The 13974-nt window shown below is 39.3% G+C and overlaps 1 protein-coding gene across 6 annotated transcripts in view; it reads left to right on the top strand.

The window, feature by feature from the left end:
• The first annotated feature begins 1567 nt into the window (after positions 1–1567).
• Positions 1568–13974, top strand: part of Zcchc7 (zinc finger CCHC-type containing 7) — a 168298-nt gene continuing 155891 nt past the window's right edge. Inside the window, exons 1-3 of one of the 6 annotated variants that reach the window (XM_075967310.1) lie at positions 1568–1705; positions 3804–3870; positions 7334–7958. In XM_075967310.1, the coding sequence (XP_075823425.1) occupies positions 7358–7958 (601 nt within the window). In that variant the 5' untranslated portion in view covers positions 1568–1705; positions 3804–3870; positions 7334–7357. Of the gene's footprint in view, positions 2052–3803; positions 3871–7333; positions 7959–13974 lie in introns of all 6 variants that reach the window. The other 5 variants (XM_075967309.1, XM_075967312.1, XM_075967308.1 and 2 more) reach the window with 5 other exon arrangements.

The following is a 13974-nucleotide window of genomic DNA, read 5'->3' as shown; positions in this document are numbered from 1 at the left end:
ATACCAGTGATCATTGAAAATTTCCAAAAATACCAGTGATAATCACTCTGTTTCTCAAGATTATAATCTAACTTTATCTTCAGCTAGTTCCTAAAACAGAGTCACTGAACCAGTTAATATAGATTTTTGATTCTTCTCTCCCTGCTTAGATTTTTTTCTGCTAGAGGGTCTGGAGTTATCCAGGTCTTTCAAATTCAAGGCTAGACTGAGCATTGTAGTGGGACACTGTCTTAAAAACTAACAAACAAGCAAATAACAACACAACCTCAATGGTTGCTGAAATATGAAAGATGTAACAATATACCAAAAAGAGTAAATATGACGCTTGATAAAAGCCATACTCAGAGCCTTACCTTTACCCATTCCCTGATCAGACCAGACATGTGACCCCCTTCTGTGCCACTTTCCTTAGCCCCCAAATTTGCCTTTCCATAATGTCTTGTGCTTTTCCTTCCTAGCACTTAACTATAACATTAATCGTTTTTTTCGAATTATTTCCCCCGTCAAATTCCTAATACTGTAACAAGACCTTTAAGTTTTTACATTTTACCCAAACGTTCGAGCATAGCCGCACTCTTTCCTACAACCTTCTCCCTTTTGTTTTTCCAGCTTAAGTAATAATAGGCTCATTTTTCTAATAATGTAGAATGCTGACAACTTGGCTTCTAATATATTCAATAAAAGTTGGCAAAAAGACTTAGTCACGCTCATCTATCAGGGATGTTCTCAGTACCTAAACAATTGGTTATTTGTAAAGTTGCTCAGAGGGATTTTTCTGCTTTTATTTTTATGGGGTTTTGTTTGTTTCATTTTGATCGGGACAGCTCAGGCTGTCTTTGAATGCTCCATGTAGTCAAGAATGAACTTGAATTGAATTTTTCTGCCTCCTGAGTATTAAGGTCACAAACAGGCAAGCACATTTTAAAGGTGTGACCAGGGGAACCAATGCTGGAAGCGGCGAACAGTCTCGTAGTACCCAGCAAGTGCAGCAATGATTGGACTTTTGCAGTTCTTAAAGGTTCATAAGGGGTTAAAAAGGAGGAAGCCCCACAGTGTACACTTTACAACCTAAGGGTGGAGAAAAGCCCTGAGGTTACCTGTCACACAAGTGCAAGAGCCAGACACTCTCAAAAAAACCTTTTTCCACGCTGCGTTCCCAGGATCCCTCTCCCAAGTCACCTACCAAGCCTGTCACTTCTACTAACCCAGATAGGTTCCAGATCCGCTCTGCGCCACGTGCTACCACCAGGGCGTCACCCAGCGCGAGAAAAGAGGCGGCCCCAGTCGACCGCCCAAGGTGTCTTGGGAATTGTAGTTTCTTTTTCTGCCTTGCGAAAGTGAGTTCACACTTTTGCCCTGCAAGTATCATCTCTTTCGCTTAATTCAATAAGATAAAATATGCACCATAATCTTTTAATCCGAGATACTTTTCGAAGGAAAGCATGAAGAAAAAGGAACAGAACCAAACTTAAAAGTTTACTGGCGGAGAACACAAAGGGTTACTAGCCGCTACGCATGCGCTCGGAGGACTCGCGGGTTGGGCGGAAGGACAGCTCCCCAGAGCTGTGTTTTCCCCGGAAGTGCCTCCTGGCCTCTGGAGTCCGCGCGGACGCGGCTTCCTTACTTCATTTGTCCTCGCCCCTCCCCGTTCCTCTACGTGTTTCGGTTCCTGGTTGGTGCTTCCTGGTCGCAGCCGCGGCAGTGAGTATGTGTGTGACGGACCCCGAGCGATCCGCGACCGGGGACCCCCTGCCCCCCCTCCGCCTCGCCCGCGGGGCTGCGGAACTAACGTGTGCCCCTCTCTGGCCCTCGCCTCCCGCCTCCCGGTCCTTCGTGGCGCGGGGATGAGCTGCTAATGGCCTCTCAGCTGCGTGCTGCTCCACGCGGCTCAGCGATCGAGCTGGGCTTTCGCGGCTCCCTGACCCGAGACCCGGGCTCGGGAAAGGCAGGGCGGCGATGGCCTTGACGGGCACTTCTCTGTCTGCTTTAGCCCCCGCCGCTGTCCTGGGGAAGCGGGTCACTCCGAAAGCGTGGTGGCCTGGCGCTCAAGGGTGCGTCTGCTCCGGGGCCACTTTAAGCTTGTGCTGTCAAGTAGCCGCCGTAGGAGTGAACCACAGAGAATCTGGGAACTGTGCCTCGTTCCTCCTATAGAACCCGTAGAGTCTGAGTATCTTTCCTATGATAACCCTTTCTTTACCCCTCACACCCCAACAGCAGACAGTTGTAGTCAACTTTAGGCGACAGCTGCCTGACACTGGTAGCTCCGCGGTGGGGAGTTGGCAGGCCTGAGTTCCAGCTGTCACTGATGAAGTGCTGACGCTCAAAATACCTTTAGGCCAGAGTGTGATTTCAGGGTTGAATGTAGAAAAATTTCAGAGCCCTTTAGCCCATTTTATCTGAGCCTGGTTTCCCCAAGTCTAAAACCATCCTTAATTTAATGACTAGGCTCCTTTTAAAACCTCTTGATTTCGTTTTGAACAGTTGAACCTTAAATCCATCCGTGTCTATTTAAGACAGTGTTATTTTTTATTTTTTTTTCGAGACAGGGTTTCTCTGTGGCTTTGGAGCCTGTCCTGGAACTAGCTCTTGTAGACCAGGCTGGTCTCGAACTCACTGAGATCCGCCTGCCTCTGCCTCCCGAGTGCTGGGATTAAAGGCGTGCGCCACCACCGCCCGGCCGACAGTGTTATGTTTTGAGAACAGTTTAGTATTGCCTTTCAAGGCGACCAGAGGATGGGGAATGAACTGAGAGAGAATTGGAAGTGAAAATTGTATGATAGCTACAAGGTTACCAGTGCATGGGAAAAGGACAACAGCTAATAGGGAAAGGCATTGTTTCCAGATAGGGTCCTAAGGGTAGTTGGATGTAAACCTAAGTAAATTGAGCCTGCTTTTCTTCTACAGAGACGTGGCTGTTCTTTAATGTCTTGTATTGGGATTCTTTACTTCTTTTGATTGGAGGTCGTAGTAACATTTGAAAAATGGGCAGAAATTTTAACTCTTGGACTTGATTTTCTTTCTTTTGTCATTGTCAGTAGCACACTTAGACTCTTGTCAGCCTAAGTTGGGTACCCAGCTTCAGGTGGAGCACTGGCTTAGTGTGCCCATGATCCTGGATACCATCCCCAGCACCAAAAAATGAATAAAACCAAATTCTGGCTCTAAGTCTACTTGAGATGATCTGTGATATCCAGAAGGAAGATCTAAGCTTTGGAAGGAAATGACCAGTAGATAAACGTCTAAGGAGGAATAGTGGCTTTAAATTCTGAAAACTTACCCTTTGTTTAACTTAAAGAAGTTCAGTCACTGAGTCTACCCCTTTCTTTATTACAGTGAGTGGTTTAATGTCATTTCTTTAGATAATCTTCGTTCCCACTTTTCATATTTTAAAATATGGCCAGTCTTCTGTAGTCACAGTACTTTGATAAAGTCTTTGTTTATTTACTTTTTGGGAATGGGGTGTAGAGGGTTGAGACAGAATCTCTTGTAGCCCAAGCTGACTTGGAATTTGCTAAATAGCCAAGACTTGACTTGACATCCCGACCTTTCTGCCTCCATCTCCCAAGTGCTAGGATTACTTTGTGTCCCTGTCCACCAACACACAGAACTTTGATAAAATTTTCTGAGTGTCAGTTTAGGAGGGTCTTAGATAGTACATTTGTAAGTTTAAATGTCTACTCCTAATTAAAATGTCTGTTTCAATGTTATTCCTGAAGGCAGTAAGTGGATATGTCAGATAAATTTAGGTGTTAGACCAGTGCACATATTTATTTGAATTTGTTTTTTTTTTTTTTAAATCGTAGTGATGCTTGGCTTAGAATCAAGAACATGTGAAGTACCCTAGCTGTGCTCTTAACTATCCAGCCTTGGGTAGGTCTCATTATGTCCTAGGATCTGTTTCTTCAAATGTATATAAAAGGGGCTGTGTTAACTAATCCAACAGGTACCTTCTAGATTTGAATGTTTGTCATAAACATGCTGTGTTACTAGTTAAGTATGTGTGGGAATCATAATGAACAAAGGCTAAGAAAGTCTAAATCAAGGGATATGTGTGTGCACATATGTCTATATACATTATACTCATCTCTGAGTAGACTTTAAAAATTTAAGTGAATTGATTGTAATTAAAGTTGTAGCAAACCAAAACAGCTTGAGGCAAACCTCCACCCTGGCATCCATGAGCCACGTAAATAGAAGACAGCATGTTATGCCAGAACACAATTTTCAAGTACAGAAGGTACAAAATCCTCTTAACAGCCATAGGGGCTAAATTGTTAAATTCATTTTTCTACATTTCATGGAAAGAGATAAATCCTTAGACCCAAAGAAGTCAGTTTTTTATTATGTAGTTTATTTTTGGCATACATTCACAGGTGTGCCTATGGCTCTATTCTTAATCCCTTTCCTTTGGGATGGCTCCAAGAGTAGTACAAATTTGTAACTCTGTAATTTAGCTCTTTAATTTTTTTCTGTGCTGCCCTGGAATTAGGTTTTATCTTAAGTCCACACTGGATCCTCAGGATGGATCCACTGAGGATTTTGAAGGAAGCATAATTCCTTTGACTTCTTTTAGAATTAATTTACCTATTAAATAAAAAGGAAAGAATTCATCTTTCATTTGAATTCCTCTGAGGCTAACATTTCAATATAAACCGATAAATGTCATAGCATTATTATTCAGACAACCACATTCAACTTGTTTGACAATAACAGCATAGCAACCTAAAAGACTACAAGGAAGGAACTGTATACTGTATCTTTAAAAGAAAAAAAAGTATTAATTTTGTTTTGTTCTCTCTCCCTCTTTTTTTTTTTCTAAATAGGGTCTCACAGCTCAAACTTACCTTAGAATTTGCTTTGTAGCTGAGGATGACCTTGTTTTTTTTGTTTTTTGAGACAGGGTTTCTCTGTGGTTTTGGAGCCTGTCCTGGAACTAGGTCTTGTAGACCAGGCTGGTCTCGAACTCACAGAGATCCGCCTGCCTCTGCCTCCCAAGTGCTGGGATTAAAGGCGTGCGCCACCACGAGGATGACCTTGAATTTCTTATTCTCTTGCTTCCTTCTGGAAGTGCTGGAATTACACCAAAAATTAGTTCTTTATTTCTGGAAAACAACACCCAAACTAACATGAGTGGAATGCATTTTTTGCCTCTTAGATTCTTGGAGTTTGCTAGTTCTCTTAGCGAAGCAGATATAACACCTGATGTTCTGGCAGAGATTCAAACCTACGAAAACAGCCACTCTCTCTTAATTGTATCTGTGGAGCTGAAGGTGCGAGGAAGAAGAAGTTGGCAATGTTACTTTCTTCTAGGATGCTCCGGGTTCTTAGACAAGTGTTTCTACTTTCCCCAGAGCTATTATTTTGATCAACATTTTATTGGTAGATAATTGAAACATCTACTGTGTAGATTTTGTTTAGTTGTTTTTCCAGGTAGGCTTTCTCTGTGTAACAGTCCTGGCTCTTGGAACTTGCATTGTGGAGCAGGCTGGCCTGGAACTCTCAGAGATCTGCCTGCCTCTGCCTCCCCAGTGCTTAAAAGTCATGCCCCACCACCGCCATTTACCATTTAGATTGTTGGCTAATGCTTTGGAATGGTTAAAGACAACTAAGAAGTTATACTGTCACAATTTCTATATTCTTGGTATGTGTTAGACCTTTTTTTTGAGGCTAAAGAACAAGGGCTTAATGATAGAATTCATGCTTTCAAACATTTATAAACATCTCCAAATTCTAGCTGCTCTGCTTGGCTATTGTGTCCTATTGTTTAACAAAGTGCACAAGGTCCCAGTCCTCCTGGGATTCGTGATTTATACTCCTGGGACATTTACATTGAATAAATAATTAGAAATGTGAATGTTTTATAAAATACTATGTAAGCCTCTGAAGTAGGCCACTTAATTCCTTTTGGTGAGAAGTCCTGTTAAAGCAGAGCTGAAAGATACACAGGAAATTTTTTTTGACATATTTCCAAAGCTATGATTTTTTTGTCTCAATTTTAGGTATTTACAAAATTTGTGTTTCAAATGCATTTTTACAATCAATATGGGACTGTGTATGTTATCACAGTTTTTTTTATACATTCTTTTGGCCAAAGATCTGAAGTCCATAGGATTGATAGTATCATTATTGTTAGTAGTGATAGTACTTTCAACATTGGGGATCAAACCTAGTGTTATTTCACATACTAAGCTTGCGGTATACTGTTGAGCTACACTCATCTGTTTTTAAGTTGAGAATAAATACACTTGTAGTAGATGTGAAAAGGGCGGCTTGTTGTGATGTTTAGTATGCTAAGTCATGCTTGAGGTAATATCCTTGTTGAGAAATTATACCTGGAAAGAGGCGATACAGAGTTCAGGGATAGAATGAAGACAGGTGGTTCTGTTCTGCCATGCTATTGTTCTCTTACAGCATGATAAATAAACTTACCTATTTCCTTGTAAAAATTTTTGCCAGGTGGTGGTATCACAAGACATTAATCCCAGCACTCAGGAGGCAGAGGCAGGTGGATCTCTTGAGTTTGAGGCCAACCTGGTCTTCAGAATGAGTTCCAGGACAGCCAGGGCTACATAGAGAAACCCTGTCACAGAAAAAAAAAAAAAAAAAGAAAAAGAAAAAGAAAGAAAAGTTAATAGAGCACTTTAATTCTAGCACTCAGGTAGGAGGATCACTTTAAGACACCATTTAAAAAAAGAAAGAAAAAGAATGAAAAGGTCATCCCAAGGTGAATGGACTAGGAAGAGAGACTTTTTAGGAGTCTTAACTTTTTTTTTCTTGTTTTGGTTTTTTGACACAGGATTTTTTTTTCTGTAGCTTCAACTGTCCTAGAACTCACTCTGTAGACCAGGCTGGCCTGTAACTCACAGAGATCTGCCTGCCTCTGCCTCCCGAGTGCTGGGATTAAAGATGTGCGCCACCACCACCCAACTTGGGAGGTCTGAGTGTCATTCTAGTACAGCGGTTCTCAATCTGTGCATTGTGATTCCTTTGGGGACTAAAACGACCCTTTCACAGGGGTCACCTATCAGATATTTATAATATGATTTATAACAGTAGCAAAATTATAGTTATGAACTAGCAAGGAAATGGTTGGGGGTTGCCACAACACAAAGAACTGTATTAAAGGGTTGCAGCATTAGGAAGGTTGAAGACCACCCTTCTAGAGGATGATAACAGGATTTATAAACATGGAAAAGTGATAGTCTTAGGAAAAATAAAAACATTTTAATATGCTAGGAAAAAGTGGTGGTCCTCAAAGTCAGCTCTGGGGTGATAGTAACTAACTAAACAAGATCGTAGCTTTTAAGTACCTTCTGGTATGACTCTCTTACAGCATTACAGCGACTGACTTTCCACAATGTTTGGCGGCTATGAGACTATAGAAGCATATGAAGATGATCTTTATCGTGACGATTCATCTAGTGAGCTGAGTGTTGATAGTGAGGTGGAATTTCAGCTCTACAGCCAAGTCCATTATGCCCAGAGTCTGCATAATGCCGACAAGGAAAGAGGGTATGAGGAAAAGAACTGTGAGAATCCTGAAATACCAGGGATTCAACCAAATCAGAAGAACTTAATCGTTCTTTCAGATAGTGAAGTCATCCAGTTATCAGATACGTCGGAGGCCATCACATTATCTGATGAAGATAGTATTTATAGATGTGAAAGAAAAAACATTAAAGTCCAAGCACAGGAAAAGAGTCAAAGTCCTGCTTCTCCTCATTCTAATACATTGGCTAAGAGACACAAGAGGGATAATGAGAAGCCTGAACTTGAAAAGAAATCAAGTGTGATCCGAGAGGTCATGATCATAGAGGTCAGTTCAGATGAGGAGGAAGAAAGTACCATTTCAGAGAATGAAAATGTGGAGAGCTGGATGCTGCTGGGCTGTGAGGAAGATGATAAAGACAACGACATCCTTCTCAATCTTGTGGGATGTGAAAGCGCTGGTGCTGAAGGTTAGTGTCAGACTGCTCTTCCTAGATAAAAGACCAGTAGGGTCTTTCTTTCTTTTATTTTTTTTAAGATTTATTTATTCATGTATTTTATGTATATGAGTACTGTCTTCATGCACACCAGAAGAAAGAATCTGATCCCATTATAGGTGGTCATGAGTCATCATGTGGTTGCTGGGAACTGAACCCAGGTCCTCTGGAAGAGCAGTCAAGTGCTCTTAACTGCTGAGCCATCTCTCCAGCCCCGGGTCTGATCCATTTCATTTCTCACTTTTTGGTCTTGTTTCTCATGAGATTCTCCTACCAGAGGCTACTCTAGTGGTGCTTTGTTCGAACATGATAAAGATCTGTTAGAGTATCAAGGAAGCTGCTTGAACTGTAAGCAAGTTCATAGCATTTCTTCATGTTTAACTCAAGTCATTCTGGACCAGAATCTTAGTTCTTTTCTCTGTTGACACAGGTGAGAGAGCACTCCATCTACTTGGCTTTGTGTTCTTATTTGGCCAACTCTGTTGGAACTGCCTCTGACTTGGTTTGCCTCTCCAGGAGTTAGCCAGATAACAAGTCCTGGAATCCTAGTACTAGGATTAGTATTTCAGGAACTCCAGATCCAGTATGACAGGAGGTAGCATAGTAGATTGTAGGAGAAAATGCAAATTTGAAGCACCACATTCTTGAAGGTGAAAGTTGTGGTGTTTTTGCTCCCTTTGTCACGTGTAGTCTTCTGACTTAAAAGTTCCCTTCATTTTCCTCCCTTTGTGCCTAAAGGTAAGTCTCTTACAGTCGATTTCTAAATGGTTTTATAATCTGCCCTGCATATTAGTATTCTTGAGATGTCCTGTGACTCAGAGTATTTGGCTAGTATTTCAAGATTTAGTGCCTCCCTACTGTTTTCTGAGAAGATGATGACATTCAATATAGATCATGCTTGGGTCCCCAAGAAGTGTCAAGACTTTTTTTCTGTTTTTAAGGAATCATTTAGGCTTCCAATTTCTTAACTATTCAACCTTTTGTTGAGAAGTTGACTTGTATAGTTCTTAAAGAAATAGGGGCTGAGGATATAGCTTATTTATTATAGTACCCATCTGTCATATGTCAAGGCCTAGGTTTGATCTTCAATACCTTGTAAACCAGTTGTGGTGATATCACCTGTAGTCTGAGGCCAGTCTCAAATACAAGAGACCCTGTCTTTAAAAAAAAAAAAAGACAGGTAGCCAGTAGTTTGAACCTCAGAAGTTGAGAGCAAGAATAATAAAAAGAAAGGATAGTAGTTAAACAACAGAATCAATTGAAGTTCTCTCTGAACAAGGGAGAAATAATAACGTTTTTCCGTAGAAGGGGAGAAACTTTTAGAAACTAAACCTGTTCGTTAGCTCAGGGAGGTTTTGTAAGATGAGATTGGCTGTTATATGTTATTAAAACTTACTGCTAAGTCTTCTAATATTTCTAGAGGTAGAGAAGAAAGGTATATGATTTACTTGGGACAGTACCGTGACTTGAGAATAGAGAAATGGGAGCGGACGGTATGGGACGGTGAGTGCTATGGTAGTCGTCCTGATGGTTGGAAGATGCTATTTCTTTAAAGCCGCCGATGGAGTCTTCTGTGCCTGTAGTTGTAGTTTTTGTATCTGGTGATTGAGAACATATGTATTAGTAAGCAGCTGCTGATATTCTCTTACAAGACTTAGTGCTTTCTAATCACAACACTGTACATTGGTTAATGCACATATGTGGAAGATAATCTCTATATGTGACTCGGTACCCAAGCTGTAATTAATTGTGTAACTCTATAGGAGTCTGACACTCAGAGATTAGAATTCTTTACGCTAGCACATCAACAATAAAAGAATAAAAATATTGCGTAGAAGTAATGTTCAGGCCGGGAGGTGGTGGTTAACACCTTTAATCCTAGCACTTGGGAGGCAGAGACAAGCAAATCTCTGTGAGTTCAAGGGTAGTCTGATTTATAAGAGCTAGTTCCGGGACAGTTAAGGCTGTTACTTGGAGAAACTCTGTTTCGAAAAACAAAATGAAAACAAAACAAAAAACTGAAGTAGTGTTCAATCAAATTTTCTTTAATATTTATTTATTTATTTATTATGTATACAATCTTCTGTCTGTGTGTATGCCTGCAGGCCAGAAGAGGGCACCAGACCCCATTACAGATGGTTGTAAGCCACCATGTGGTTGCTGGGAATTGAACTCAGGACCTTTGGAAGAGCAGGCAATGCTCTTAACCTCTGAGCCATCTCTCCAGCTCCTCAATCAAAATTTGAAAAATATGAACTTGTGAACTCACTTTGAAGGAGTCCTTTTTTGGGGGAAGGGGTGGTCTAAAGTGACAGAAACCCAATGATCCTCTCCGTAACTAGTTTCTTGTATTTCTTGCTGAGTATCTTGATTTGGTGCCTTATGTTATTTTAGCTTTAACATACTGAAGAGAAAGTTATAATTTTGTACCAGGTCTCTGCTGGTTTAAGGATCTGCAGAGATGGTGAAGCTAAAGGGAGTGTAAAGATATTTTGTAAAAACATGAAGTAGGCATTGACTTTATGGAAGAACTTGAAACTGGGGAAGGGTGGCTCTGAGAAAGAGAAGTTGCTAAGGATATGGGCCTAAAGAGGAAGTAGCTTAAGGTGGACACGATGTGGCACAGGAGTAGGAGTATAGTGTGGAGGCAGGGTTACCTTTCTCCTTTTGGATGATGAGGGAACCCAGTTAGAGAGAAGGTGTCCATAAGAGGGCATTAATAAAGACAGTTTGTTGTTTAAAAAGTTTTAATAGAGAAAAATGTTTATTTATTTATAAATTTTTACTTTTAAAAATTACATTTTTAGTTTTATCTCTATGTGTGTTTATGCATGCATGTTGTGCATACATAAGTTTGGGCATGTGAATGCCATGTCAATCTTGTGGAGACCAGAGGACAACTTAAAAGAGTTAGTTCTTTCTCTCCTTCCACCTTGTGGGTCCTGGGAATCTAACACAATTTACAGAGTGGTTGCTCACTAAACTGCCTCGCCAGCCATCATTCATTAAAATTGTGTAAGTGTTGGGGCATAGAAAGTAAGGGTGGTGCTAATAGAACTAACTGTAGATTCTGAGAACCCTGAGAAAAACGGAATGAGTAAAATACAGAATGGCATGAATACATGGAAGTGCACTTACTTTAAACGAGAGAGACAAATTGTTTATTTAACAGACAAATATAATAAGCTGAGTAATTTTGTAAAAATCTGAGCCATTGGAGTTAAGTCTCTCAAAATTCCAATTCTAATAATAGATGTTGTTGAAATTTTGTGTTCTATAGACAAATAGAATTAGTGAATTTGTACTAGTCCATAAGTATGGAAGACTATATAAATGCAAATATTTAGTATTTTCCCTCTAGATATAATTTTACAGATAGTTCATAGGTGCCATAGATTTTTAGCAATCTCAGTATACATTTCTTTCTTTCATTAAGAACTTCTACATTTTTGTCCAAAGGAAGGGCTTTTACAAAATTTTCTCTTTAGCATGTTACAGTTGCCAGCATCACTATTCTTAAACTTTAGGACTGCTGTTAAATAAAATTAGGGAGATGTAACATAAACTTTGTGATGTCATGATAGCTGATCTGAGAACTGGAAGGGCTAATGAGTGACTGGGAGGCAGGTAACCTGCAGCACAGAGAAGCTGGACAAATGGATGATTCTTGCCAGCAAATAGAGAAGGATTGTGCAAGGTGCTGCCAAACTGTTCAGAATGGCATACAGTTGGAAATTTAATGCAATGGTTATTTCTGGAATTTTCCATTTGATATTTTTGTAGATTGTAGTTGACCATGTATAACACCCTGTGGAGACCAAACCATGGACATAAGAAGACTACTGTGTTAGAAAAGGATGTCTGTTATTGGGAGAGAAGATGCACGAGAAGAAACAAGCATGTTTTCATTGGTGTAGTGAATGTCAAGCATTGTTGGCATAAGACAACTAAAGAATAGAGACAATAAATCCTTTGGGGATTATTTTTCTTGGATAGAAAATGACATTTAACTGTAGGATAGTGGTTAATTCTTCCTTGTAGGTTTTTATTATGGATAAAATGTCATAGTTGTATAGATCTTAGAACTTCAGACTGATCTTTTATGCCTATAAGTCCATGGTTCTGCCATTATTTTGAAAGAGAACATAGATGTAATGTCATTTCACTCATACATACAGTATATGTTTCACTCGGTGAAGCATTCTAAACTGTAAAAGTTCTTTTTAAATTAATCATTGTCACACCCAAACAACTTGCCAATAACTGCTTGTTATCAAATATTAGTCAGATTTCACAAATTACATTTTTTCCCCTTAGAGTTAATTTTAATCCTAGATGATCTGTACATTATAGTTTGTAGCTGATTGTAATTTATAGCTCATCTTGATCTTCTATTTTCTCTTTGTAATGCAGTTATACCATTTGAACTATTTTCCCTCTAGAATTTTCTATCTGCATTTTTGTTTTATTTAATATATCTTATCGTCTTGCCTATTGTGACTTATTATCCCTTTACTTACCTTATTACCTTGATACATAGGCTCTTCTGTTTCATTTTATTTTAATATATTTATTTTACATATTTTAAAAATACATATTTTTATATTATAGTATAATTACATTATTTCTCCCTTTTTCCCCTCCTTCCAACCCTCCCATGTTACCTACCACTTGCTCTCTTTCAAATTGGTGCCTTCTTTTTTCCTAATTGTGTGTGTGTGTTGGTATCCCTAAATATATAAATACAGTCTGCTTAGTCCATATAATGTTACTTATATGTATGTTTTCAGAGTGACCATTGGACAGCCAAGTGGTGTGGTCTTCCCTGTGGAAGGCTATTTCTCCCACTCTTAGCGTTCCTTAGTTGCCAGTAGTTCTTAGTTCTTTGTTAAGGTTGAGGCCTCCTGGCCACCTCACCCTCCCACCCCACTCCGCAACTTTAGTGTTTTCCTTATTTAGCTTATGTGTAGGCAGTCTTGTTGATGAGACTTCATGAGTGAGTGTAGCTTCTGACATTTCTAGGAGAGACGGTCTCACAGTAAATTTCCTAATCCTCTGGCTCTTACAATCTTTCCACCTCTCCTTCTAAAGATCTTGAAGCTTTAGGTACAGGAGTCAAGTTAAAGATGTCTCCATTGGGATCCTCTCCACAACTCTGTATTTTCATTGTTGTGGTTTTCTGTAATGGTCTCTGTTGTGGAGAGATGTTTCCTTGATGAGGGCTAAGAACTACATTTATTTATGGGTATAAGGATAAGTTATGTAAAGTGTAGCTGGATTGTGCTAGATAAGATTAGCTTTTTAAAATTTAACTTTGTCTTATATAAATATTTTTTAGTTTCCAAATTCAAACCTATTCAGATAGACTATCTTTTAAGTTCATCCTGTTGCTGCTCTTGCTCTTATGGATGCAGATTAAGAAAAAAAACAATGCTTTGTCATGTTAAAGTAAAAACAAACAAAAATACACACACATCTCATGGTGTTCTCTCTTTCCCTTTGTTAAATAATTAGGACACACTATGACACTTACTACCTTTTTTTCTTCTTTTAATAATATATACTGAAGTTGAATTTCTTTTTATTTTTTGAAATTGAATTTCTATTGCCAAGTAAAGATGTTTCTCATAGGACTGAATTATTTTTGTATCTCTTATGGTACACAATGATCATGTTTTCTGAATATAGGTAAAGAATAACTTCAGGTAGTCGGTGAATATTAGTAAACTTGTTACACTATTAAAATGAATTTTAAACAGTGAATAATCGTGCAATTCCAACTGAAGAATGGTTTAGTCCCATTCTTTCTTTAATGCCTCTTTCTCATTTCATAATTTTGAAGGATTTAACAAAAATTTACAAGGCCCAGGAATTAGAAAATACCCTTTGAAGAATGAAGAATATGGCCTTTTAAAGTTGGAAGCCATATTAGTTTCTTGGTCTAGAGGTTCTGTGTTAATTCTTAGTATGCCCAGTTTGACCCATGTAG

Source organism: Microtus pennsylvanicus, chromosome 3 (assembly GCF_037038515.1).
Source record: "Microtus pennsylvanicus isolate mMicPen1 chromosome 3, mMicPen1.hap1, whole genome shotgun sequence".
In the NCBI taxonomy this organism is placed as follows: Eukaryota; Metazoa; Chordata; class Mammalia; order Rodentia; family Cricetidae; genus Microtus; species Microtus pennsylvanicus.
Note: the sequence above shows the minus strand (reverse complement) of the source record. Positions and strands in the feature narration are given on the sequence as shown.